Source organism: Desmodus rotundus, chromosome 1, assembly GCF_022682495.2.
Source record: "Desmodus rotundus isolate HL8 chromosome 1, HLdesRot8A.1, whole genome shotgun sequence".
Classification (NCBI taxonomy): Eukaryota; Metazoa; Chordata; class Mammalia; order Chiroptera; family Phyllostomidae; genus Desmodus; species Desmodus rotundus.
Window position 1 is genome coordinate 150,249,024 of NC_071387.1, and position 27,141 is coordinate 150,276,164.

The window sequence follows — 27,141 nt, forward strand, 5'->3', positions numbered from 1 at the left end:
GTGTCAAAGTCTCCGCATCTGTTGTGAGCAGCATTTTAAGTCTTGAACACAGGGGCTGATTTTAGCTCCTCTTGTTACAGAATGAATTTGGTTCACGAAACTTGCTTGCAGAGGTGATTCCCCAGTGTTCCTCACCTTTGTGCCCCCTGGGCTATTGGTTCTATGCACATTTCTGACTCTACTGTTGCTGCTTCTGCATCTGGTTTCCTCAGGTCTTAGGGAGCAAGAATACCTCTGCCACATGCTTTTCAAGGCACTGCCTTTCTTTGGACCTGGAATGTTCCAGGCTGTGCACGGTGCAATATGCCTTCAGAACTTCAGTCCCCTCTGCAGCGCCCTATTCCTTCTGGGGCTGCTCAGCTGTCTCTGACAGTTTAACTAGCTGCTTTTGTTCGTTGCTTTCTTTCTCTACCACGTACACAATGTGCCAAAACTGAGTGCTTTCCTTGCTTCCTTTTTCTTTCTCCTTGTTTTCTAGCCCAGACTATTTTTTTTTCTGGGTCTGCATAGAATGCACTGTGCGAGAACAAATAGAAGATAACCTTCCAGCAGGCCAGCATCTAAGCCAGACCTGTACTTGCGCTGGTGTCGCCCAGCCCGATATCACTTCAGTGCGTGTCGTCTGGACTGTGTCTTCTCTGGGGCCCTGACTCAGCTCCGTTCTCTCGTCTGTTCTCTCAGGGTGTAGGCACTGTCAGTATCTCCAACTGTAATAACTGTATCACTTTTGAACCTACCTGAAAATACTTTCTCAGAAAATTATTTTCTCCTGGCTTTCTTAGTCTTCTCCTTCCTTAAATCTGCCCAAATTTCTGTCACTTATATCTACATCCATTTTCAAGGTGTTTCTAATGGGCTAGCCCCAAAGGTGGGGTTACAGAGTCTACATGTGACTGCTAGAGGCGTGCGTGTGTGTGTTTTGTTTGGAGATGGGGACAATTCCCAAAGAAAGGGTTATTATGAAGAGGGCAGAGGCTCCTTAAAGGTGTCCACTTGGAGAGCCATTTTGTACATTAACATATTGACTCTGAGAAGTACTTCTGTGAAGAAACCGATTGGGAAAAAAATACATTAGATGATACCATAATAATATTAAGAAAAATGAGTAATGTGGGATAATCTTCAAGAAAACTGGCATGGTCTCTTCAAAAACATAATACCTTTTAAAAATGTCAGGAGGCTGTTTTAGAATAAAAGAGACTAAAGAGCCATACAATCAGATGCAATGATGGAAGACAAACATCAAGGTCTTGTCATCTCACTGGTAATAGTTAGGCTTGAGCCTCCATACAGTTTTCTATAGAGGCTGTAACAGCAGTGAATGAGAGTTCCTTTTTCTCCACAAGCTCTCCAACACTTATTACTTGTTTTGTTGCTAACAGCCATTATAACAGGTGTGAGGTGCTATCTTACCGTGGTTTTCATTTGCATTTCCCTAATAGCTACTGAAGTTGAGGATCTTTTCACATATCTGTTGGCCATTTGTATGTCTTCTTGGGAGAAGTGCCTGTTCAGGTCCTCTGCCCATTTTTTTAATTGGATTGTTTGCTTTTTTGGTGATGAGTCGCATGAGTTCTTTATATATTTTGTATATTAACCCCTTGTTGGAGCTGTTGTTTGCAAATACCTTCTCCCATCCGGTTGGTTACCTTTTAGTTTTGTTCATGGTTTCTTTTGCTGTGCGGAAGCTTTTTAGTTTGATACAGTCCCATTTATTTATGTTTGCCTTTACTTCCCTGGCTTTTGGGCTCAAATTCATTAAATCTTCTCTAAGCATTATTACAAGAGATTGAAAAAGACACAGTGAAATAGAAAGATATTCCCTGTACATGGATTGGAAGAATCAACATAGTTAAAACGTCCAAAGCAATACACAGATTTAATGCAATTCCCATCAAAATCTCAATGACATTTTAAAAAAGAAATAGAACAAAAAATCATCAGATTTGTATGGAAATATGAAAGACCCCAAATAGCAAAAGCAATACTGGTGAAAAGGAATGCAGCTGGAGCTATCACACTACCTGAATTCAAACTATACCAAAGAGTGACATTAATCAAAACAGCATGGTAGTGGCAGAGAACAAGATGCACAAACCAATGGAAAAAATTGAGAACCCAGAAATAAACCCACATGTATACTGGTGAATAATTTTTGACAAAAGAGCCAAAAACATGCAATTGAGAAAAGAAAGCCTCTTTAATAAACAAAGCTGGGAAAATTGAAAAGCCACATGGAAAAGATTGAAACTAGACTACAGTTTGTCCCCATCTACAAAAATAAACTCAAAATGGATCAAAGACCTAAATATAAAACCTGAAACAATAATTTATGCAGGAGAAAAGATAGGTACTAAACTTACAGACCAATGCATTTTCTTATTGCTTAGGGCAATAAGCTGGATTTTATTTGTAGCAGCAAGCAACCCCTAATTGAAGAATTTCGGAAAGAAAACAGTCTCATTTTAGCTTACTGCATGTTGTTTATCAAAGAAATAGGAACATTCCAAGTGCGCTTTCATTTTATTTCAGCCAGGATGTGTCAAGGGATTGGATACTATAATGGGCATAGAGGAGCAAATGGGAGAAAATAAAAGAAGTAATTCTTGTATTAAGGACTATGTTGAGAAACCTCAAACTACAATTATTAGTGACATTATTTGCAAATTCTTGTCATTGATAATTTTATTAATTTGTTAATTCATTCATTTGATATTTATTAAAGATTCACATGTGCAAAGTAATATATGAAGTTTATTATACACATAGATATATATCTGTTATCACAAACATATTTTCCATTTAAAGTGTAGCCAGACCAAAAAGTGACAACCATAAAGTGAGCTGGGGTAGAGTATTATATAACGTCCTCCAGTGAATCACTCTTCTTGATATCCACCATTGGTGTAACCTTTTCCCACAAAGACTGTGGGCTTGGCCACACCACCTGCTTCAGCAGTGGACATCAGTAGATCTTTCACAAGCAAAGTCTTAATAGCAGCTATGCATAGGCGTTTGCCCTCTCAAAGCTACCCTTAGACTACCATGCAATGAAGCAACTCAAAATGAAAGATCAGGTGGACAGGCCCAGCTACTCAGCCATCGCAGCCAGACCCTGTTCCCAGAAGACCCTCCAGCTAAATGCACCTTCATGAGTGAGCTCAGGAGAAACTAGCAGAAGAACTGCTGAGCTAACCCACAGTCTTGTGAGAAGTAATGAATCATAGCCCTTAAGCTTTGGGATGGTTTGTTTTGCAGCAACAAACAACTAAATCACGGGTAGATTGGTAAAATGGTGTTGATGCCTTAAAAATGGGAGTCAAAGGCCAGAGTCAAAGGCTCCCATTTTTAGAAGATCTGGGTTATAGTCTCCAACCACATATCAAACTGAGATATTTAACTGCTTACTATGTGATTTGATGAGATTTCACACCAACTTGAAATTAGAGAAACCCAATGGTACGGTAAAGCTCAGGGGATAGAGTTAGGGCCCCAGCCTTAACCCCTGGAGACTCTGGAGAGTCAGTGGTATAATTCTAGTTCAAGGTAAGAAGACCCACAATCCAGTTCAGTAGCCAGGCCTCTCCCTTCTTCTACTTCTGTTCTATGCAGGCTCTCAGATTTCGGAGTGCAGTCTACTCAGTCTCCTGAGTCAAATGCTCAGCTTCTCCATCAACACTCTTACAGACAGACCCAGAAAAAACATTTAATCAAATATCTGGGCCCAGTCAAGTTAACACATAAAATTAACCATCACAAGAAATTATGAGTTCTCCTGATAACTTCATCCCTAATGGGAAGTGTCAAATACCTATACATTTTTATTTCTCTTCCTGAAAATGCTCTAAGTGATATATAATTTCATCTTATGAAGCACAGAAGGATACAGGTGATCGAAAGTTTAGCCTGTGTCAAAATCCATGAGGTTATACCAAGAGAAAAGATTTGGGTGCTAGCCGTTCAGGAGTCGCTATGCAAGCTGCAGCCTTCATTCCTCCGGCCAGTGAGGTCACACCAATGTTCAGAGCATTAGAACTGCTTCCTTGCAAATGATTCAGCAAACATTCCCTCAGCTAAGTGAATGGAGCTTTTAAAGCATATTTTGAATTTTAAAAAGATTTTATTCTTCAGTGAATATTTGTCATTATTGTATATTTTAAAGTGTAGTCACCAAAAGCCTGCCCTAAGCCAAAGTGTCCTGGAGTATACTTGTGAAGCAGCAGATGCTTCCATATTAGGATGTTATAAAGGGAAAATAGTTCCATAGCTAAATGTTTGGAACACTAGGTTAAATATGGCTGCTCTCTTTTTTTTGTAACTTTTTATTACAAAACTGATATAAAAATGGAATAATACAAAAGAATACCCACATATTCACCACTGAGCTTCAACAGTTGTAACATTTTCAAATGTTAACATTGTTAAATATATGTATTTAGTTGTTTTTGAATACCTTGAAAATTAGCCGCAGACCTCATATCGTTACAATTCATCTCTGAAAACTCTGAAGACGTGCTTGCATAACCACAAAAGCATTATCACACTTTAAATTGACATCAATTCCCAAGTATCGCCTAAAGCCAGTCCATATTCAATTTTACCTTTTGTCCTCAATATAAACTGTAGAGATTTTTTCTTTTAAACAAAAATATGATGATATGTATCAGTGAACAAAACAAAGAAAGCCCAAGAGAGCATTGACTCTGCAAGTGAATTGCACCAATCCTTGCCTCTCTCTGCATCTTAGTCCTGCATTTATGCAGGAACAGGAAGCATGATAGTGGAAAGCTTGCAGATTCTCAGCGGAAAGACACTGGAAAGCGCACGGATATAATGTTCATGAGTGCTATAGAATCAAAGGACAATTGGGGGTGAGCCATTTAAATCTACTCTTCTTCCTTATTCTCAGCATCCCACACCAATAGACACTGCTTTCGTTTTTTAAAAGGGAGTTTTATATGTACATGCAGCATTCTGCGGCCGCAGCTTCCTTCCTAGCTGCAAATTTCCATGAGGCTCCCCCACCAGAGACAGTGAGCGCCACCCATATCCAACACCTTGGTACTTCTTTTCGCTAGTTCGCCAGGGGCACGTGCTGAGAGGCTCCACCTGCAGGCAGTATCGCCTCCGTAGTGGCTGGTCTGGGCACACAGACAACTTCCTACCGAAACTGGACATTTTCGAAAGGGACTAAGGGAAGCTTTTATGCGTCCCTCCTATAAGCACAGTTTCTACTGAAGTGGAAGCTATACTGGGAATAAAGGCCACATTGATTTTCTTCGGAGAAACCACATTACCATGTTAAGGGGGGAAAAAAAACCCCAACCAAACAGTACTAATTGTGCTGTGGGAAATGCTTTTATTTTACGAATACTCTGTGGCTCTGAAGTAACCGCACGATTACATTTTTCACGGTATCACTGGAACAATGTCCGGGCTCTTCAGGGAGGGCAACGAGATTTTTCTCCTGGAAAGAAAGGCCAATTGTCTGGCCCCGAAGGTACACTTGATTTAAACACAATTCGAAATAAGCCAAAACAGTTAATAAACCATCAAATAAAATCTTGGCAATATAGCTAAAACAGATGATGTTATCCAGAAAAGTTACAGGAGTGTAACAGGGAACTTCAAAAAGAACTGTCAGTTGGACTGCTTTTACAATTTCCTAATGGCTCGCTCCCTCGTTACCAAGTGGGAAATTGTGAAAAGGAACTGAAAGGAAGAAAAGAGATTGGAATAAGGTAGGGAAATGTAAACATTACAAAGGAATTCAACACGAGAGTGGAGAAAGTGGACAGCTTCAGTGTCCCTCTCTCGGAGACCCTCCTGTTCTCCCGTCCGTTGTGATCCAGATTGACGCAGGCGGCCAGCCTCGTGTTTCCCGGAGGCTGTGCCGCAGCGACAGATGACCCGTCTCCGGCCACGGACCACCTAGAATGCGCTTTCGCAGGAGCAGGGCGGCGGCCGGGGACTCGGCGGCGGTGGGCGCAAGCAGCCCTTCTCTGGATGCTCCCTCCGAGCGTGGTGGTAGTGGGCGCGGGGCCAGCGGTGGCGGTGGAGCACCTGGTGGACTTGGGCCCCCTCGTCGTCCTCCGAGACTCCCTTCTGTGCACGGTAGAGAGCGCCCAGGCGCCTCCGCAGCCGCCACCAGAGCCGGCAGTCGCCCGCCTGGAAGAAGAGGTAGACGAAGGGGTTGAGGGCGCTGTTAGCCACCCCCACGAGGCGCAGCGCCACCGCCAAGTCCTCAGCTTCCCACTCTCCCACGGGTCCTGACGACCACGCGGCTGCCAGCCGAGCAGCAAAGTAGGGCAGTTCAAAGCCCAAGAACAGCAGCGCCAGCGTCAGGCTCATCTTCAGGCTCTGTACCTTGGCGTGCGGCAGCGCGCTGTGGGCGGCCGCTCGGCCGGGACTCGCCGCCCTGGGCGCCGCAGCAGCTGGGGCTGCAGGCGGGCGCTGCCACCAGGCGCAGATCAGGCGGCTGCAAGCGACGCCCAGAACCGCGACCGGCGCCGCGAATCCCGCGGCGGCCTCATACAGCGCGTAGACCTGTAGGTGCCAGCGCGGCAGAGGCGCAAAGATGCCGCGGCAGCGGTGCCCTGCGGCCCAGGCGCGGGCGTCTGGGGACTGGGCGCGTCGCGCCGACGGCGCTCCCCCGCGCACCACGAAGACGGGGGGCAGCGCCAGCAGCAGAGCCAGCAGCCAGCCCAGGGCAGCTAGGACGCGCGCCGGCAGCGGCGGGCCTAGCGGACGGCGCAAGGCGCGCTGGCGCTCGAGGGCGATGAGCGCCACCAGGTGGGCCGAGGCGCCGCGGCCGGATACCTGCAGTAGCTGCACTAGGCGGCACTCATGGTCGCCCGCCGCCCGCCGCGGCTCGCCCCGAAGCTCCCAGGCCAGCTGCGACAGCGTGGTGCCCCCGCACGCGTACAGGTCAGCCAGGGCTAGTTGCACCAACAGAAAGTCCATCTTGCGACGCTTGGGACCCGCCCAGGGCCCGCCGCCGCCACACAGGCGGCACAATACCTTGGCATTGCCGGCCACGGACAGCACCAGGACAACCCCCAGGTAGACCAGGCGGCCGGGCGACCTGGGTGACGGCGGCGGAGGCCCGGGAGCCGGGACTTCCTGGCCGGAACTCAGATTGACACCCCAGCCCAGCACGATGGGGACGGAGAGGTTGGGCGCCAGCGACGGGGTTGAGTGGCCGAAGGGATACTCCATCCTTAGTCGAAAGGAAGAGTAAGTCCCGGAGACAGTAGGCAGGGCGCGGGAAACCGAGGTGGCGGTGAGGCTGCGTGGGGCGCGAGGCCGGCTCTATCAGTTCCCATAGTTGAAAACGCTCAGAGAGGAAGCTGGGTTCCTGTAGCTTTGCGCTTAGTTGTTTTTTACACGTTGTCCTCGTCACTTGTCGCTCCAATGTGGGTTGTACAGCCGCATGTGGGTTGTACACTCGAGCAACACACATGATTCCTATTCTCCACCTTCTCGGAGTCTCCCCTCCCAATCCTTTCTCCCCTTCCAGGCTCTCCCAAGCCCCCAAGCTGCCCTCGCAGGAGCCGCCGACCACTGAGCTCTGGAACCTTCCCTGTTGGCTCTTCTCGGGCAGAGCGCTCTGGACAGAAGGTCGTTTGCGGGGCCGTGGTAAAGGCTCCTGTAACCAGGAGCAACCCACAAAACATGAAGCTCCCGACTGAGATCGGACCCCTCAAAGGTGGTTTCATGATTGCCAGTAGGAAAAGAAAATAGTAAAGAAAGTAGTTTTTTTTTTCTTAATCCTCACGCAATGGTATGTTTATTGATTTTAGAAAGAAGGGGAGGGGTGGGGAAGGGGAGATCGGTTTCGTTCGACCTGCCCCAACTTAGGAATCAAACATGAACCTAGGTAAGTGCCCTCACCAGGAGTCCGACAGCAACGTTTCGGTGCGCTGACGTCGCTCCAACCAACTGAGCCACCTAGCCAGGGCGAAAGTAGTTTTGATTGGAATAAATAAATAAAAGGGTTTGAGCTGCCATGGATCAGCACTAGTAGAAGAAACGGAAACACAAGAAACCTAACAGCCTTTTGAGCACAGAGGATGCCAGTTGGTAAGGATCTGACTTTCTCTGGCTAACAATGAGAAGATTTACTTAGACTAAAGTCCGTGACGTTGCTTGGCAATTAGAGTTGCAGTGGTTTGCAGGCAGTTTCAAATACTCCTCTTAACTAGGAGCAGAGGGTCACAGCTGCTTTCTCGGTGGTGTCAAATCCATTTCATTAGGCTGAAGAGGGCATGGATGGGTTTTATGCAAATAGTAGTGCATTTATTGCTTTCCGTCCAGCGACGATGTGTCATCATGGCTTCTCATTCTCTTGATTCTGTTTTCCAGCAGATGGGAGGTTGCTAGCGGGGACTATGCCTCCGACAGGCCTAGGGAAGAGATGACTAAGAAAATAATAACGGGGCCAATGTTTTAAAAAAGAAATCCAAGCTATAGGAGCCGGTTTAGATTAAATGCTGCCTCGTTTATTTTAGCTCTCCATCCTCAGGAAAAATTTTAGTTTTTTCCTGTAGGAAGCATCAGTTTGTCTTTTGGACACCCTCCACGTTAGTCACTCTGAAAGTAGAATTCCTACACTTCCCGATCTGGGAGTCTGTTGGGGTTCACATTCTCAGGCTGAGAAAACACTTGGCACTTCAAGGTGCATGGGATAGGAGGGCGTGGTGGGCGCAGATGACAATCCTGCCCGTTTCGGTAGTAATCCCATTTCCCGAGCTATTGTCCTTTGGCCAGAAACATTTATCATTTCAGCATCATATTCCTAGTACCTAGTGCTGGGCCTGACGCATGGCAGGTATTAGTAAATTTGTTTTGAGTTGATGGATATGTGATGCACTTCAGATAACTTTGGGCAAATATTCCTGCCTTAACTATAAATCCATCACTTAAGAAAAAATGCCTTTCATACCTATGCCAGTATCATCTAGAGGAGCCCGGGGGAGCTCCAGGGAGATGTAGGAATATCTTCATGGTGGAATATTTAAGAAGGAGGTAGGATGATAGCCTTGGGAAATCAAACTCTTGGTTTAATTTTCACATTTTTCCCTTCAAAAGGTTTTGCCCAGGTTCTTTCTCTTTGTAACGTGTCATCCCAGCTTCTGATCTACTTCTTCCTGGGAGCGCTCCCTCAGCGATACGCGTAATTCAGCGATTCTCCTGGCCAGTATCAGTTTAATGTTTTTCAAGATGGCTCTGTAATTTGTTTCAAATATACCGAAATGCTTTCATATAACAAGATTCTACTGGTGAAATTATATTTCACAGAACTTTACTAAGACCTGATACAATGTTAATTTCAAAATTCTTATTAAAATAATACATGCACATTATTTTGAAAGTCAGATGGAACTGGAGGGCTGATAAAAATAAAGGGTTCCCTGTCCACACATCCTCACTCCTTCCCATCTTCCAGAGAGGACCGATTTAGATTCTGTGTGCTGGTTTTCTGGCATGTACTTCATTCCCTACTTCTAAATTAAGTGTGTCATTCTGTTTATTGATTCAGTGATTCTAGGTATTAATACCTTCTTACTAGATAAAGTTAAAGATTTAGCTTTCACATCTCTGTACCTACTGTATCTTCACATACTATTAATAAAGTAATGTAATTTCAGGTTAAATCTATATTCAGTGTTTACATTAGTATGAAATGAAAATATTCTCAGCTGAATGTTGTATTATATTATGAATATCATTTTCTCTTACATTTTGTTAAATAATTGCCTTTCTTAATTTTTAGTTACCACAGCTAATTCTTCCTGTACCTTTAAATAGTCCCTCGGTACAATTTCCACAAAGTCAGGGGACACAGTGCTAGTTTGTCTCAATATTGGTGATGTTTTAAGTGTGACATACATTTTTAAAACTAAATATATATTTTATTATAAAATAGTATACATTAATTGCAGAAAAATTAGATAATACATATTAGCAATAAAAACCACTTCACAGACCACCCAGAGATAATCATTGTTAATACTTAAGTTATATGTCCTCCAGACTATAATGACTAGAACTATATATGTATAAAAAGATCACACAAAACAAATAGATCATACTATATACAATATTTTGTATCCTGCTCTTTCCCCTCCACTTAAAATTACATTTGGACAACTTCCCATTTAATCAGTAAAAAATGTGATATAATTATGTTTAATGTGAAGTGAATACAATGATTTAAATAGCCCTCTATTTCTGGACAGAGATTTTCCAGCTTTCACTTTATAAATAATTCTGTGAAGAACATCTCTTCACATATATTCTTCTATTACCTCCAGTTATCCACTTATAAAATCCTAGGATTGAAATTGCTAGGGCAGAGTACATGTATTTTTAAAGCATTTTAAGGCATGGTGCACACAGTGCATATTTGCTTTTCCCTATAATCCAAACAATAATGAGCCTCATCATTGTTTTTAATTTTTGTCATTCTCTTACAAGAAAAAATTGTAAAAATTTCTTCATTTTTAAATCGAGAAGCTTTTAAAACTCTCCATGCTTGAAGGTGAGAGCCAGGCATCGATAGTTTTTAAACATACTCGGGGGATTCCAATTTGCAGCAAACTTGTGAGCCGTTGTTCTAGATTGGAAGTTAGCGAGTTATGGCCCACAGGATGAATCCCGTGTACTTGTAAGCAAAGGTTCCTGGGTACACAGCCAGCGAATTTGTTTACTATTGTCTGTTGCTGCTTTCATGCTACCAGGGCAGAACTGAGCAGTTGTCAAAGAGACCATATGGCTTAGAAAGCTTAAAATAGTTAGTACCTGGCTTTTTTCATAGAAAAGGATAAAACAAAGAGAGATAGAATCCCTTTGTCAACTCTCCTGTGCAGGCTTTAGCTAGAATTTACTGTTTCTAGAAAGTTCTGCTTTATTGAGAAGTCCACTCCTCTTCACCCCCTGTCCTGCCATGACCTAACGTGTTAGTTTTCTCATCCAATGTGATATCTGAAAAACTCTAATTCTAACTCAGATTAACTTAACAAGTACTAAGGTTCTCCCATGTGTCAGGCACTTGGGATACTTTAGGAAACAAAAAGAACAAAAGGCCCTGACTGTGTGGAGCTTTCAACCTAGTGGGGGAGCAGGTATGGGAGACACCACAAGCAAGTTAAATGTGCAAAACATACACTGAATTGGGTGGTAATGTTTTCTTTGGAGAAAAATAAACCAGGGAATCCCTTGTGAGAAGGTAGCATTTGAGCACTGACCTAGGGAGGAAACAGTTGAGTCACATGGAAATTGGGGGAAAGAACTGCACGTCGGGCAGAAAGAATTGACAAGCACAAAGGTCTTCAGATGGTACATGGCTGCTGTGCTGGCAAGTAACGGGGAGGTCAGTGTGGCTGGAGCAGAGAACGAAATGGCAGTGTGGATGGAGATGCGGTCTGAGATAGAACAGTTGGCCAGATCATTTAGGGCCTTGAAGGCCAATATAATGACTTTGACTTTTAGAGAGTAAGATGGGAAACCAGTGGAGGGTTTTGAGTATTTAGTGATGTAATTGGATATATTTTTAACAGAATCACTGTGGTTACTGTGGTGACAATAGACTGAAGAAAGCCACGGGCAGACTCAGGGAGACCTTAGGAGGCTATTGCAAAATTCTAAGCAACAGATTATGGTGGATTGTAACAAGGTGGTAGCCATGGAGGTAGTAAAAAAATGAAGCCCAAATATGGTCCCCAGTCCAGTTTATAATTTCTGTTGGCTTCTCTTAGATTCTGGCATAATTTATCTTGGTTTTATAAGGTTTTTTTTTGTTTTCATGGTTGTTAGATAACATTTTTAATTATGTAGATATTGTCCTAAAATTCAATTGTATCTAATTATGATCCTGCTTATAGCATTACAAATGCTGGTAAATTCTAACAGTGGATGCATATTAAGGGGTTTGCGTAGAACAAGGTGGTTTTTATTTATCTTCACATGTCTATGTTTTCAGAACCACGTCTCTACTATTGCTGTTTTTTTTCCCCTAAAATTGGCACACATGCCCACACATTAGCTATTTTATGTTTTTCAGTTTTAATGAGGAGATGATAGATTTGACTATTTTAATTTTAACCTTAATAATCTAAGATTGAGATCTTTTTCTTAAGGGTTTTACTTTGGAACATACCTGAAGTGCAATTTATTTCTTAGAAATTCATACATATCTACAAAGATAAGCTCCTACAAATTCACCAAAGAACAATAAGATAAAGGAGATAAACTGGTTCATAAAGAACACTTCAAAGACAGTTTGAAAAAGGAAGTTAGGTAAAATTACTATTTGCAGATAAGGTTTTTTTTTAACCTGGAAAATATAAGATACAACTGAAAAACTACTATAAGCAATAAGATGGTTTGGTACAAAATAAACATATAGAGATAGAGTTTGCATATAAACAGCTATCAGAAGATATAATGGAAGAAAGATCGACTTAAAAATTGCATCACCAACAGAGATTCATAAAACAATCCTAGGAAGCTTCTCTAGGAAGAAGCTCACCTCTGGCTACACGTTAGGATCGTCAGCTGGAGAAACTTAATAAACACAACAACAATAAGCACAAAACAGTGCCCAGGTGTCATCCCTAGAATTCTAATTCAGTTGGTATGGGGTGAGGCCTAGGTGGTGTGTTATAAAGGTCCTACTTTCCGAATACCTCTATGAAGAAACTGATCGACTTGAGGAGACCTTAGAATACTACTGTTATAATAGAAGACTTGAAGGAAGGGAACAGCACACTCTATTCTTTAGAATAATGGGATATTTTAACAAATTTAGTTATCCCTAAACTTGGCTATAAATTTATAATTTCATAAAAAGACTAACAGGATTTTTCATTTTTAAAACTAGACAAACTTATTCTAAATTTGTATGGAAAAAATAAGTTAGCAAGAGTCCCCAGGACAATTCTGAAAAGAAAACTATTGCAAACGGACAAGTTTGACCAGATATTGACTACCACCCTAATAAACAAATTAGATCGGTCCATTGCAAAGCAGGAAATGTTCTGAAAGGACCCAAATGAAAATGAGACGTTGCTATATGATAAAATGGCATTTCATATCCACATAAGAAAAGATAAATTTATTTCACAAAAGATGTTATGCAATAAAGTGGCATTTTCTTTTTTTTAACTTATATTTTATTGATTATGCTACTACAGTTGTCCCAATTTTTCCCTCTTTATCCCCCTCCACCCAACACCCCCCCACTCCTTCAGGCAATCCTCACACCACTGTTCATGTCCATGGGTCATGTGTAGAAGTTCTGTGGCTACTCCTTTTCCTATACTGTACTTTACATCCCTATGGCTATTCTGTGACTACCCATTTGTACTTCTTAATCCTCTAACCTCCTCACCCATTCCCCTACACTCCCTCTCATCTGGCAACCATCAAAATGCTCTCCATATCCATAATTCTGTCTCTGTTCTTGTTTGCTTAGTTTGATTTTTAGATTCAATTGTTGATAGATATGTATTTATTGACATTTTATTGTCCATAGTTTTGATCTTCTTTTTCCTAAATAAGTCCCTTTAACACTTCATATACTAATGCTTTAGTGATGATGAACTCCTTTAGGTTTCTTTTTGCCTTGGAAGTTCTTTATCTGCCCTTTGATTCTAAATGATAGCTGGGTAGAGCAATCTTGGTTGTAGGTCCCTGCTTTTCATGACTTTGAATATTTCTTCCCTTCTAGCCTACAAAGTTTCTTTTGAGAAATCAGATGACAGTCTCATGGGAACTCCCCTATAGGTAACTAACTTCTTTTCTCTTGCTGCTTTTAAGATTCTTTATCTTTAACCTTTGCCGTTTTAATTATGATGTGTCTAGGAGTGGGCCTCTTTGCATCCATCTTGTTTGGGACTCTCTAGGCTTCCTGGTCTTGCATGTCTACTTCCTTCACAAAATTAGGGAAGTGTTTGTTCATTATTCTTTCAAATAGATACCCAATTTCTTGCTCTTTCCCTTCTCCTTCTGCTGCCCCTATGATGAAAATGTCGGACCTCGTGAAGTGGTCCCAGAGGCTGCTTATGCTACCCTCATTTTTTTGGATTCTTTTTTCTTCTTTTTGTTCTGATTGGTTGTTTTTTCTGCCTTTTGTTCCAAATAGTTAATTTCTCAGCTTCATCCACTCTACTGTTGTTTCTCTGTAAATTGTTCTTTATTTCAATTAATGTGTCCTTTATTTCTGACTGGATCTGTTTTATGCTGTTGGGGTCCTCACTAAGTTCTTTGAGTATCATTATAACCAGTGTTTTGAACTCTGCATCCAATTGCTTATCTCCATTTCATTTAGCTCTCTCTCTGGTGTTTTGATCTGTTCTTTTATTTGGGCCATGTTTATCTCTTCATTTTGGCAGCCTGCCTGTGTTTGTCTCTATGTATTAGGTAGGGCTGCTTTGACTCTGTGTCTTGGTAGTGTGGCCAAATGTAGTGGGTGTCCTGTAGGGTCCAGTGCACAGCCTCCCCTACCACGCAAGCTAGGTACACAAGGTGCACTCTTCATGTGGGCTGAGTACAGCCTCCTCTTGTAGTTGAGGCTTGGTTGCTGTTGGCAGATTAATGGGAGGGATTTACCCAGGCCAGTCAGCTCCAAGTTCTGGCTGTGACCGCTGTCCACCAATCTCTCCCCTCCATGGAGAATCAGCTATCCAGGGGCAGGGTGGTGGTACTCTGACATGATCTGTAGCTGTCCACTGGGTGTGCAGGCTCTGGGGTCTCCCAGGTGGTGCAGGCCAAGGTCAGCCTAGGGCTACCCTGCCTAGGCTATAAAGCAATTTGGGATGGCTGCTACTTGTGCTGGGCTTGGACATTCGAGATGAAGCCAAGCTGTGAATCTAGGCTGGCTGCTGCTAGTGCCAGGCCTGGGGCCACTTGGCAAGAAATATAGGGGCTGGAAGCCCTGTACTTCTCACTGAGGCCAGCTGTTGCTTGTTTGATAGGATTTAGAAAGTTCTGAAGCATAAGCCAAGACCCAGCATTCATAATGAAAAGTCACAGTTAAAAGTCATGGGCCCATAAGTTGGGTGGAATGGAGTCTCAGGGGATCTCCAGGGTGGGGCACACAGTGTTAGGGAGGTTTATGGGGTCTCAGATATGGCACTAGCCTGTAGCTCTGTCGCTTTGCTGGGGGAGGCTCGGAAAAGGACAATGGCCTCTGCCTGCCTTTCTGTCTGGGAGAAAGCTGTCCACTAGCTCTCGCCTTGATGCCCAACATTTCATTTCCTCCCCATATGCCACTAGTGCCTTTCAAGCTGCTATCCCAGAGCTGGAGCTCAGAGGGAGTGAATCTAAGTCCATCCACATGTGGGTTCTTTAAGCACAACTGCTTGAGACTCTAGAAGTTTCTTCCACTGACTCAATCCCCGCTGGTTTTTGCAGGCAGGAGTTATGTGGACTTATCTTCCTGGCACTGGAACCCTGGACTGCTGTGCCTGGTGTGGGGCTGGACTCCTTGCTCCCAAGTTATCTATCCCTTCCAAATTTTATCCACATAAGTGGATGTGGGACCAGCCCATTCTGTGAATCTGCCTCTTCTATCAGTCTGGATGGAAGTGGTTTCTTTAATTCCATACTTGTCAGACTTCCATTCAACTCAATTTCTGACAGTTCTGAGTGATGGTTGTTCTAATTTTAGTGGTAATTTTGATGTGGTTGTGCAAGGAGGTGAGTCATGTTTGCCTGTGCCACCATCTTGACTGGAAGTGGCATTTTCTAGCCAGTGGGACCAATGTTTGTTCAGTAGAAGGTCAACTGGGTAGCCACCTTATAAAACAAACTAAAGTTAGATCTCTCATTGGTAACCACTCCAGATGGGTCAAGGATCTAAAGATGAAAAATAAAACTCTAAAAGAAGATAAGTGGGGAAGACCATTCTAAATATATATGACACAAAATCCCAGAGTTACAAAAGCAAATATTCATACACTTGTTGCATGAACATACCAATTTATACATGTTAAAAACACAACGAAGTCAAAAGACAAATTACAAAAGGGAAAAGAAATATTTTCAGCTCCTTTTACAGACAAAGAACTAATATCTAAAGCATGCCTGTAAAAAAAAAAAAGATCAATCATCAAAAGAAAAATGGGCAAAGAAAATAAAAATAGGAAAGGTCATAGTAAAAGAAATTCCAATGGTAATTAAATATATGAAAATATGATATCCATTACTCATAAAAATAAAATAATATATATATTTTAACATTTATTGATTTCAGAGAGACAAAGAAACACTGGCTTGTGATTCCACTTAGTTATGCATTCATTCCTTGCTTCTTGTATGTGCCCTGACCGGGGATCAAACCTGCAACCTTAGCATATTGGGACAATGCTCTAACCAATTGAACTACCTGGCCAGGGCAGTAATAATATATTTTTAATCTACTAGATTAGCAAAGGATGTGAGGGCTTGCATTGCTGGTGAGAGTTTAAGTTGGTGTAATTTCTATAGGGGTAATTTGGTAATACTTTGCTAGATATAGGTCTTGCCCCAGCAATTTTGTTTCTAGGTATCTATTTTTTAAAAAATTTTTATTATTGTTCAAGGTATCTATTGTTAAGTGTGGGGGGGAAGCAATATGCAGAACATTCTTGTGTAGGATGCTACCATTTGCGTGTGGGGGGGTAAAGAATATAAAGTTTGTATATGCACTATCTGTCTCTAAAAGGATACTTAGGTTATAGTAGTGGCCTCCAGGAAGGGGAACTGGGTGGTTGGGGGACTGGGAAAGGAGGGAGACTTCATCCGCACTGTTAACTCCTTTGTACCTTCCAAAGCTTGTACTTTGTACATATATTACCTACTTAAAAAAATGGTATTAAAGTCAGTCTTATCCAGGGACTTATGTCCCATCAGATACTTCCATAGGAAAAAACACAAATGGCCCATGTCCCATCAGATACAAGTAACTCATGAGACACCATCCAATACTCACAAATTACTATTTTATAGTTCATAAGTAATAATCAATAATAGTTATTCTACATTCCATATTATTCAGAGGAATATAATTTTATATTCTACTATTTGTTTCCATCCTTTTAATGCTTCCATTAAGTTGTTATAAATTAGTAAGAAGGAGATGTTAATAATAATCATTTTTGAAAATATATAATTCTATAATGATTGTTTTTTACTTTAAAATAGTGTACATTCTTTAAAAGTAAAAATCAGTAATTATTAAAACTAACACTTCAAATACATAATCATGATCTTTTAAAATATTTCTATATCGTTTTGGAACACTTTCTCATTTTTGTTCATTTTTTTTTTGATTAGTATCAGTTTTAAGCCACTGATCAATTGCACTTTCATACTTCCTAGGTTCTTTCAGCCAGTCTTGATGCCACCTAAGATTTGCTATAACATTTGAATAGTTTTGCCCTAAGCTTTGTTTCCACTTGATAAACTGCTCTTTATTGTATTGGTGGACAGAAGCAGAAACTTTAGGGTAGTTTATAATGGAACGAAGCTTCTGGTCCAAAGAATATGCAATTTCTGGAAATTTTGTAGCAATGTTTGCCAGTTCATCTGGATCTGAGGAAACATCTGAAAGAAAAAAGAATACTTGTCAAAATAATTACCTGCTATAAGAACGTTTTTTAGAATGTCATCACTCTGTGATGGACAATGTATTAGAATTTATTTTTATTTTCAGTTCCTGTTAGCACAGTAAGAAAAAGGACACTATAAATGGTAAAACAATATACCAAAAATTAAACATCTCTTTAAATGTATGTTCAAATTATGTTCCTTCTTACCATCATTTTCTATCCTATTTTTTCTTATTCATCCTTAGATGGCAGAAACGGTCAAACTCTTATCACTAGTAAGCTGGCTTAGCCCTAATTCTTCCTGATTTTGATGCCTTGCTTACTTTGACATACAGGAAAAAAAACCAACCAGTAATGCTTTTATTGTCCTATATCATCAATAGCCCCAAACTAAAGAATATTTTGAGTTAATAATCTTGACATTCGTAACTGGGAAGGAAACAAGTATAAATTACTTTTAATAATGGCATTAGCACGTATTTCATGTGCAAAAAGGGAGCATGGGGTAAGTAAAACCTTAATTATAATAATGATGATTTAAAATGAATTCACAAAATAGTGAATCTAGCAGGCATTAATATAGGGTGAAAGGAGGATGGAGTTTGGAGTCAGACCAGGGTTGAAATCCCAGTTCTGCCACTTCTTACCCATGAAACCCTGCACAGGTATCTGAATCCCTTTGACCCTTGGTCATCTCTATAAAAATGAGGACTATTGTATCATCTTGTAGGGTTGGAAGCAACATTAAATATATGTGTAAAATGTCAAGCTCCATAAGATATAGGTGTTAATTCTCCAGGACAGCTGGAACCAATGTACAATGAGAGGGTGTTGACTACTGATTGGGAAAGATGACCGTGAGTATTAGAAGATGCCTTGATCAGAGAAAGACAGTGGTTTCAATATTGCATTCCAGATCAAAAGCTTTAGGACAATTACTCTGGAATTCAGAGGGTGATTTGCAAAGAAGCTGCTCCTCACATGGCCAGCCTTTTGTAGATTGTCTCAGCATGAGAAGCAGCAGGTATTTATTTATTTAACGCTAATTACTGTATCTCCTAGGCAACACTACACTTAAAAAGGTCAGCTCATTACACATCATACTACACTTTAAAAAATATATCTTCCATCCAGCTACCCTATGTCTTTTGTTCGGAGCATTTAAGCTATTTACATTTAAGGTGATTATTGATATGTATGTAGTGCCATTTTATTAGAATATTTTCCTCCGCTCCCCCCCTACCTTTTCCTTCTTAAAGCAAGCCCTTTAACATTTGTTGCAGTACAGATTTGGTGTTAACAGACTCCTTTAGTTTTTTCTTGTCTGGGAAGCTCTTTATTTCTCCTTCAATTTAAATGATAGCCTTGCTGGGTAAAGTAGCCTTGGTTGTAGGTCCTTGATTTTTCATCACCTTGAATATTTCATGCCACTCTCTTCTGGCCCAAATGTAATCAGATGCTAGTCTAATTGGTGTTCCCTTGTGGGTGATTACCTGCTCTTGTGGCTTTTAGGATTCCTTGTCTTTAAGCCTTGTCATTTTAACTATGATGTGTCTTGGTGTAGGCCACTGGGTCCAACTTCTTTGGGACTCTCTGAGCTTCCTGGACTTGTGTGACATTTTCCTTCACCAGACTAGGCAAGTCTTTGGTCATTATTTCTTCAAATATGTTCTTGATCCCTTGCTCACTCTCTTCTTCTGGTATTCCCATGATGTGGATGTTGCTGTATTTCATGCTGTCCAAAATGTTTCTTAAGCTCTCCTTATTTTTCTTAAAAATCTTTTTTCTGCTCTGCCTGGGTGTTATTTTCTACCTTGTCTTCCAAAACACTGATTCTGTTCTCTGCTCCATCTAACCTACTGTTTATTCTTCCCTGTGTATTATTTATCTCAAATATCACATTCTTTATTTCTGACTGGTCATTTTTTTATGGTTTCTATGTCTTTTTTCATGCTGTTGAGTATCCTTATAATTATTACTCTAAACTCTCTATCTGACAAATTGCTTGCCTCCATTTCATCTAGTTCTTCCAGAGAATTCTCTTGTTCTTTCATTTGGGGTCTATTTCTTTGTTCCCATTTTGGCTCCTGCTTTGTATTTTCCACCTTAGATGTTAAACTAATCAGCCATTATTTTTCAATTGTTAATCTAGTCAATCTGTAATCAGCAGTCTGGCTTAAGCACCACAGGGTAGGGCAGAGCAATTCCTTCAGGCAGGGCTATTGCTTCCCCTCAAACTGATGCCATTCAGAGAGGAGTGCTCTGCCTGAGAAAGATGGCTTCTGCAGTATGGGGAATGACTCAGCACAAGGTTTCTGATGGCTTTTCCTAGTTCTTTGGAGGAACCTCTGGAGGAGCCTTCAGCTCCAGACTTTACTCAAGCATCTTTACTCCACTCTGCCCTCCCTCTGCTGGAGCCCAGGGTAAATGGCTGCAAATGAATTTTGTGCATTGGCCCTTTAATGTGCTTTCTGCATCTTTAGCCATCTCTTCCTGGCAGACAAAAATCCTACTGCTTTTCACAGCTGGATGTTATCTGGGTTTCTTTCCAGTTCTAGACTATAGGCCGGGGAACTCACCTTGGGGTTTAGACCCCACACTTCTCAGGGGGAACCCCCGGCTGCTGAAATATCCCTCTGGAACTTCAGCTGCCACCCATGGGAGCCCAGGCAGCTCTCTTGTGCCTTCTGCACACTGCCTACCAGTCTTGTTGTGGGGAAGTGGTTTCTTCTGTCTGTCCTTGGTTATAAGGCTTCTCTCCACCTAGTGTTCAGTTGGTTATTCTGGAAGATTTCTCTACAATGTAGTGTAATTCCAGATTGGTTCTAATAGGAGGTTAGTGTAGCTTCCACTTACTATTCCCATTCACAGTTCCTTCATTAAGAATAAAATACCTAGGAATAAACCTAACCAAGGATGGAAAAGATCTGTACACAGAAAATTATAAGACAATGAAGGAAGAAATTGAAGAAGATAACAAATAAAAGGAAGCACATACTGTGTTTGTGGATAGGAAGAATAACATCATTAAAATGTCCATACTACAATTTGTAGATTCAATGCAATTCCTGTCAAGATTCCAATGATATATTTCACACAAATAGAACAAATATTTAAAAAATTTATATGGAACCACAAAAGGCCCCATATAGCAACAGCAATCCTGAGAAAGAATAGAGTTGGAAGAATCATGCTACCTAATATTAAACTATACTATAAGGCCATAATGATCAAAACAGCCTGGTACTGGCATAAAAACAGACACATAGATCAATGGAACAGAATAGAGATTCCAGAAATAAACCCACACTTTTACAGTTAATTGCTATTTGACAGGGGAAGCAGCATATACAATGGGCTAACGATAATTTATTCAATAAATGGTGTTGGGAAAATTGGACAGATATGTGCAGAAAAATGAAACTAGACCACCTTCTTACGTGCCACACAAGAATAAATTCAAAATCGATCAAAGACTTAAATGTTCGACCTGAAACCATAAAAATCCTAGAAGGAAACATAGGCAGCAAAATCTTGGATATTGCTCATAGAAATTTTATATTGGATATATCTCCCCAAGCAAGAGAAACAAAAGGAAAAATAAACAAATGAGACTACATCAAACTAAAAAGTTTTTGTACAGCAAAGGAAAACCTTAACAATATAAAAAGACTATCCAAATAATGGGAGAACATATTCCCTGATACTTCTGATAAGGGGTTAATATCTAAAAACCCCTTCTGATAAGGGGTTAATGAAGAACTTAGAAAACTCAACACCAAAAAAACAAACCACCCAATTAAAAAATGGACAAACGACCTGAATAGACAATTCTCCAAAGAGGGCATACAGATGGTCAACAGACATATGGAAAGATGCTCAATATCACTAATCATCAGAGAAATGTAAATTAAAACCACAATGAGATACCATCTCACACTTGTCAGAATGGCCATCACCAATAAATCAACAACAAGTGCTGGTGAGGATGTGGAGAAAGGGGAACCCTTTTGCACTGTTGGTGGGAATGCAGACTGGTGCAGCCACTGTGGAAAAGCAGTGTGGAGATACCTCAAAAAATTAGAAATGGATCCACCTTTTGACCCAGTGATCCCACTTTTGGGAATATATCCAAAGGTACTCAAAACACTAATTCAAAAGAATATAAACACCCCTATGTTCATTGCAGCATTATTCACAATAGCCAAGATATGGAAGCAGCCCAAGTGTCCATCAGTAGATGAGTGGATAAAACAACTATGGGACATTTACACAATGAAATTCTATTTGGCCATAAAAAAGAAGAAAATATTCCCTTTGCAACAGTATGGATGGACCTGGAGAACATTATGCTAAGTGAAATAACCCAGTCAGAGAAAGACAAATACCATATGATTTCACTCATATGGGGAATCTAATGAACAAACTGAACTAACAAGCAAAACAGAGACAGACTCATAGATGGAGAGCAGACAAAAGCTAGTTGGGGGAGGGGGAGGTTAGGGGGTGGATGGATTGAGCAAAAAGACAAAAGCTCTCATGGACATGGACAACAATGTGGTGATTGTGGGGGGAAAAGGGACAAATGGTAATGGAAAAAAATTCCATAAAGATTAAACTTAAAAAATATATATATATCAGCAAATTTACCAAAGAGTTGAGGCGATACCGAAGCACCATCGGAGTAGGCTATATACTTCCACTGGTTAGTCCGGAGCATGTAGGCGGAAGCATTCACATTGCATCCATGAAATTCACTCAGAATCCAGGGTGGATGTAGGTTTTTGAATTTATTCTCATTCTTAAATATTTCTGATGATAATGGCAACAAAGAGTATCCACTCAGGTTCTGAGGCAGAGGAATTCCAGCAATGTCTATAACACAAATAATATAATATTTTAAAATAACTCATTTTTTCATTTGTGGGACATTCATAAATGACATCATTAAAGGTCACGGAGACCAGAGACTGTGTATGGATTTCATTAAAAAATTGTCTGGATCCAAGTGCTAGCTATGCTTGTGCATGTTATTGATCATTTGAACCCGTTTCCTCATTTGTAAAAGGGGAATAAAAGTAATGGTACCTGTATTTCATAGGTTTATTTTAGGTTTCAATATGACAATTCATGTAAAGTGCTGAGACAGTGCCTGGCACACAGGAAACCTTCAACAAATGTTAATTAATATTATCAGTCCTTTATTTCTGAATGATTAAATAATCACTGTTGTTTCTCACATTTGTCCCATAAGATATGAATAAGACCTATATAAGAAAGGGATTTATTTGTCACATGTTGTCAAACAATGGTTAAAATTAAATAGGTAAATTTACTGTAGATGTAAATTTACTGCTGATGCATATCGTACACCTTAACAGGTGGTATGTACTAAACCATGTGTCCCAGAGTTGTTTTTACCTCAAACTAGTATCTTGAGGAATTAGTATTTTGCAGAACATATGCTGGAAAATCCTAGGTTATACTGATTTAGGGAAAAATGATTTTTTTCCTCATCAAATATAGACATATAAACAATAGGATGAGAAATGTATAACTTATAAAGAGGTTGTTTAAAAGAGGTATTTATAATGCAACAATGTAAAAATTACTTTTAAGGTATTTTTCTTTAATCCAAACTATGTTTTTTTCTATGGAAAAATTACCATTAATTATGGCTGGGTACTTGGGAGAGTTCCAAAATGGGTCTGTGGTTGCCCTCTCCACCCCTTTTCTGGTTTCAGTGTTCTATGGTTTTATATGTAATTAAATATTTCCAAAGAAAAATAGAAGCAATATATCTGCATTGCTGGAAATTAAAATTTAATGTGAAAATTAATTTAGCTTGACTATAAGTATTTGTGGGAAAACAGGTTTATTAAAGGAGAATAAAGAAATGGAAAAAGACCTCTGTAAGTCTTCTTTAGATAACTGTTTTAAATATAATTTAATTAAAAATTTTGTATCTTCCATTTCCTTGGAGGGGGCATATTGCAAGGACTAATCTTCTCTCAAGTAGTCATAACCAACTGGCACGTATTCATGACTGGGTAGTTCCTGCATTTAGCATTTTAATAGCCTTTAATACTTAGACATACCTTATTTCATATTCATTCTTAGCCTAATTTTCCTAAAGAAGCTTGAAAACCTAAGAAAATTTACATGATTTTCCTGTGTTTATATGAGAAGTAGTAAGGATAAGTAGGATAAGAGTATGTTTAAGTATAATTTTTTTTCACTTATTCAACAAACTTATTCCCTTTCACTTAATTCCCTTTCTTTCCTACTTCTATTCTAGGAGTAGGAAAGAAACAATGGACAAAACAGAGAAGCTCTCTTAGAACTTAAGTTCTAATGAGGGGGGACAGACAAACAAGTATGTCAGATGGTGGTAAATATAATGAAAAATAAAGCAGGATAAGGGAGAGAAAATGATGGCAGGTATGTGTTCATGTGCTGTTGTATGCAGTGTGATCAAGGAAGGCCTCTCTGATGAGGTAACATTTACATAGAGACCTGAGGAAAGGCTGGAGTGAGCCCTGTAGATACCTGGGGGAAGGGCATCAGCTCAGGGAACAGCAAGTGTAAAGATCTGGAGGCAGGAGCCTGCTTGGTTCATTCCCCAGACTCCAAGGTGTCCTCTAGGGCTAGAGCAGAGCAAGTGAGGAGTAAAATGATAAAAGATGAATTGGGGAGAGGAAGAGATCATGTTGGACTTCTGTGCCCAGTTAGAGATTTTGGGTTTTACTCTAACAAAAATAGGAAACCAGGAGGGGATTTTGAGCAGAATTGTGACATGGTCTCATGCTAACTACTGTATGGCGGGTGAACTGATTAAAAGTGGATACCAGTAGAAAGCAGGAGTTAGGAAGCTATATGGCAAGAGTCCATGCAAGAGATAATGTGGTTTGCTTCTAGTCTATTATTATCAGTAGACCAATATACCTTTGTAAATTGATGTTGAGTAAAACCCAGGTCAAATATCCATAGTATTTAATAAATACATAGTTATCAGCTTTTCTGTGCCTCAGGAAACTACATATTTATTTCTCATATATTTATCAATAATTTCCTTAAAAGCACTTTAGCTTAAACTGCTTTTCAAAAAGCTCATTGATCTTTGTGTAAAACCATTTTTCTTCTTTGTTCTAGCAGATCTGGATGAAGAGAGAAGAGGTTGTATTTCTTCCTGACCCTATGGGTAGATAAGGAATTAGAGTGGTATGGCAATGATCCAAACTATATGCATTTTAAGGGCACACCTAAGAAAAATAAGAAATATTAATGGTAATAAAATAACATTTAATTGTTTACCATGTCATAGTCCTAAACCATGGAATTGCCACTTATTTCCATTTCATTCATAAGAAAATTGAAGATCCAAGAGATTAAGTAACTTGCCCAGGGCCAAACAGTTAGTAAATACTGAAAGAGGGATCTGAGTTTAGGCAGCCCAGGATCTCTGCTTCTTCAGTACTACCTCACTGTCTTGCTTTACTAGTTACTCGACTTCACAATAGTGTTCAGCCAAAAAACCAAAATAGTTTATATTAATTTGCAGCAGGGAAAAGGATTCCTTTTTGTCATTTGTGGCAGCATGGATGGCCCTAGCAGGTATTATGTTAAGTGAAATAAGATAGATAGAGAAAGACAAGTACCATATGATTCCTCTCTTATGTGGAATCTAAAAAACAAAATAAATGAACAAAACAGAAATAGACTCATAGATACAGAGAACAAACTGAAATTCGATTAGGGGACCAGGTGAAAGGGCAAAAGGATGAAGCAGTACAAATTGGCAGTTATAAAATAGTCACGGGGATGTAAAGTACAGCATAGGGAATATAGTCGACAATACTGTAATAACTATGAGTGGTGTTAGGTGGGTACTAGACTTACTGGGTGATCATTTGTAAGTTTTATAAATGTCTAATCACTCCGTTGTACATTAAAACTAATATAATAATGTATGTGGATGGTAATTAAAAAATAAAAAATAAATAAAAACAAAACAGTCTATGGAAAATGCCCCTCCCAAACCTCCACTAAGATCCTGTAACAAGGAGGGTTTTGCAATTTAAAACATCATTTTAGCAATTAAGCATTCTTTTAAACATAACTGTATTTTATGGTAATTAGATTTTCACAATTTAAAAAAATCTGGCTTTATTTTTATTTTCAGTTATAACTGTTCCTAGTACCCTTTTACTACCAAAAGTGTGCTGATTTGGACAATAAGTTAGACATCCTGTCTCAACAAGGAAACAAAATAAAACATAAATCCCTGTTCACATAGATTTAAAGCCTACATTTTCTTTTCAATAATACATGTGGGTCATTTTCACATATCATGTGATCTTTTAAAATAAAGTTGACTATTTTTCACCCACTTTATTACTACTATATATTCATACTGTTCCTACTTTTTAACCATAGAGATACATTTTTCTGTTTATCTATAGTTAATTCTCTAATATTGGAATTTTAGAATTATACATGTGTATGTATATTTTGAAAAACAGTGTGCATACTTTTTTTATCTCAAGATTGTAAAATAGAAAATTTACATCAAGGTCAAATATAAAAAAATTTAAAGAAAAGTGATTTAAACAATGCATATTAATCAACTAGCATATAAGGTGGTAGGGTGACTAGGAACAGATTAGGATATACTGTAGACAAACCAAGTGCCAGGTGTCACCATGAAATATACTGGGGGAAAACTGAGAAATAATCACCCCAACCTTAATCACTGTACCTCAGGGAAACTGAACAAGGCTAAAAAGTTAATCAAATTTGATGATCCTGAGGAGGCTTTTCACTGGAAATGGGGTAGGGTGCGGAAAGTAATACATGAGTAAAAACTAGGGGAGGAAGCTGTAAAGAAATGCCAATATAAATAAGCATATATTCATAAAATTATAAAGATGATAATAAGGGAGATACTTACAATAGTTACAAGTATACATAGTTGCATGTACATTTATTTTTTAAAGTATATTTTATTAATTATGCTATTATAATTGTCCCAATTTTTCCCCCTTTGCTCCCCTCTGTCCAGCTCCCCCTTCCCTCCTAGAAATGGTGAAAAGTAATAGGGGCTAGCGGAGCCAGAAAGTGGCAGAAATGTGGCTAAGTGTTAAAACTGCTTCGAGATAAAGGAGAACCAGCAAATGATGACTAAGAAACTGAAATCAAAAATATACATCAGGGAAAAGAACAACAAAGAATTGTGTTCAAATATATAAGAAATGATATGAAATAAAAAAGAAAAGGAAAAGACACTGATATAAATTAACTGTAAAAAAATTTAAGACCCTGGAATAGTCTAGGTAAATGAAGAGAAAGACTTTATAGCAGAAGGAAGGACATAAAAAGAATTCTCTTATTTCTTGATTTTTCAGAGACTTGTTCCTTTCACATTTTAATATATATATTAAACATATATATCTTGTGTTATCTTTTTCTTTCACCAAAATCTATTTACAGATTGATGGTGCTTTTTATAACTGATGCTTCTTTAAAACAGTGGAAATATAATATTTAA

The 27,141-nt window shown here is 39.7% G+C and overlaps 3 protein-coding genes across 3 annotated transcripts in view; 1 reads left to right on the forward strand and 2 right to left on the reverse strand.

Moving 5' to 3' along the window:
* Positions 1 to 5,345: 5,345 nt before the first annotated feature.
* Positions 5,346 to 7,488, reverse strand: GPR150 (G protein-coupled receptor 150). The gene has a single exon (XM_053911797.2). It carries the CDS (start codon positions 7,216 to 7,218, stop codon positions 5,932 to 5,934), a length of 1,287 nt encoding a protein of 428 aa, XP_053767772.1. The 5' UTR covers positions 7,219 to 7,488; the 3' UTR covers positions 5,346 to 5,931.
* The window catches only part of SKIC3 (SKI3 subunit of superkiller complex), a 126,175-nt gene continuing 106,152 nt past the window's right edge, over positions 7,119 to 27,141 (forward strand). Inside the window, exon 1 of the mRNA XM_045197929.3 lies at positions 7,119 to 7,236. The gene's annotated coding sequence lies outside the window, so the exon portion shown is untranslated. The remainder of the gene's footprint in view (positions 7,237 to 27,141) is intronic.
* ARSK (arylsulfatase family member K) overlaps positions 13,174 to 27,141 on the reverse strand; it is a 42,405-nt gene continuing 28,437 nt past the window's right edge. The window contains exons 7-8 of the mRNA XM_024563647.4: positions 22,245 to 22,469; positions 13,174 to 17,589 (exon numbers count right to left, since the gene is read on the reverse strand). Of these exons, the coding sequence (XP_024419415.2) occupies positions 17,291 to 17,589; positions 22,245 to 22,469 (524 nt within the window). The 3' untranslated portion in view covers positions 13,174 to 17,290. The remainder of the gene's footprint in view (positions 17,590 to 22,244; positions 22,470 to 27,141) is intronic.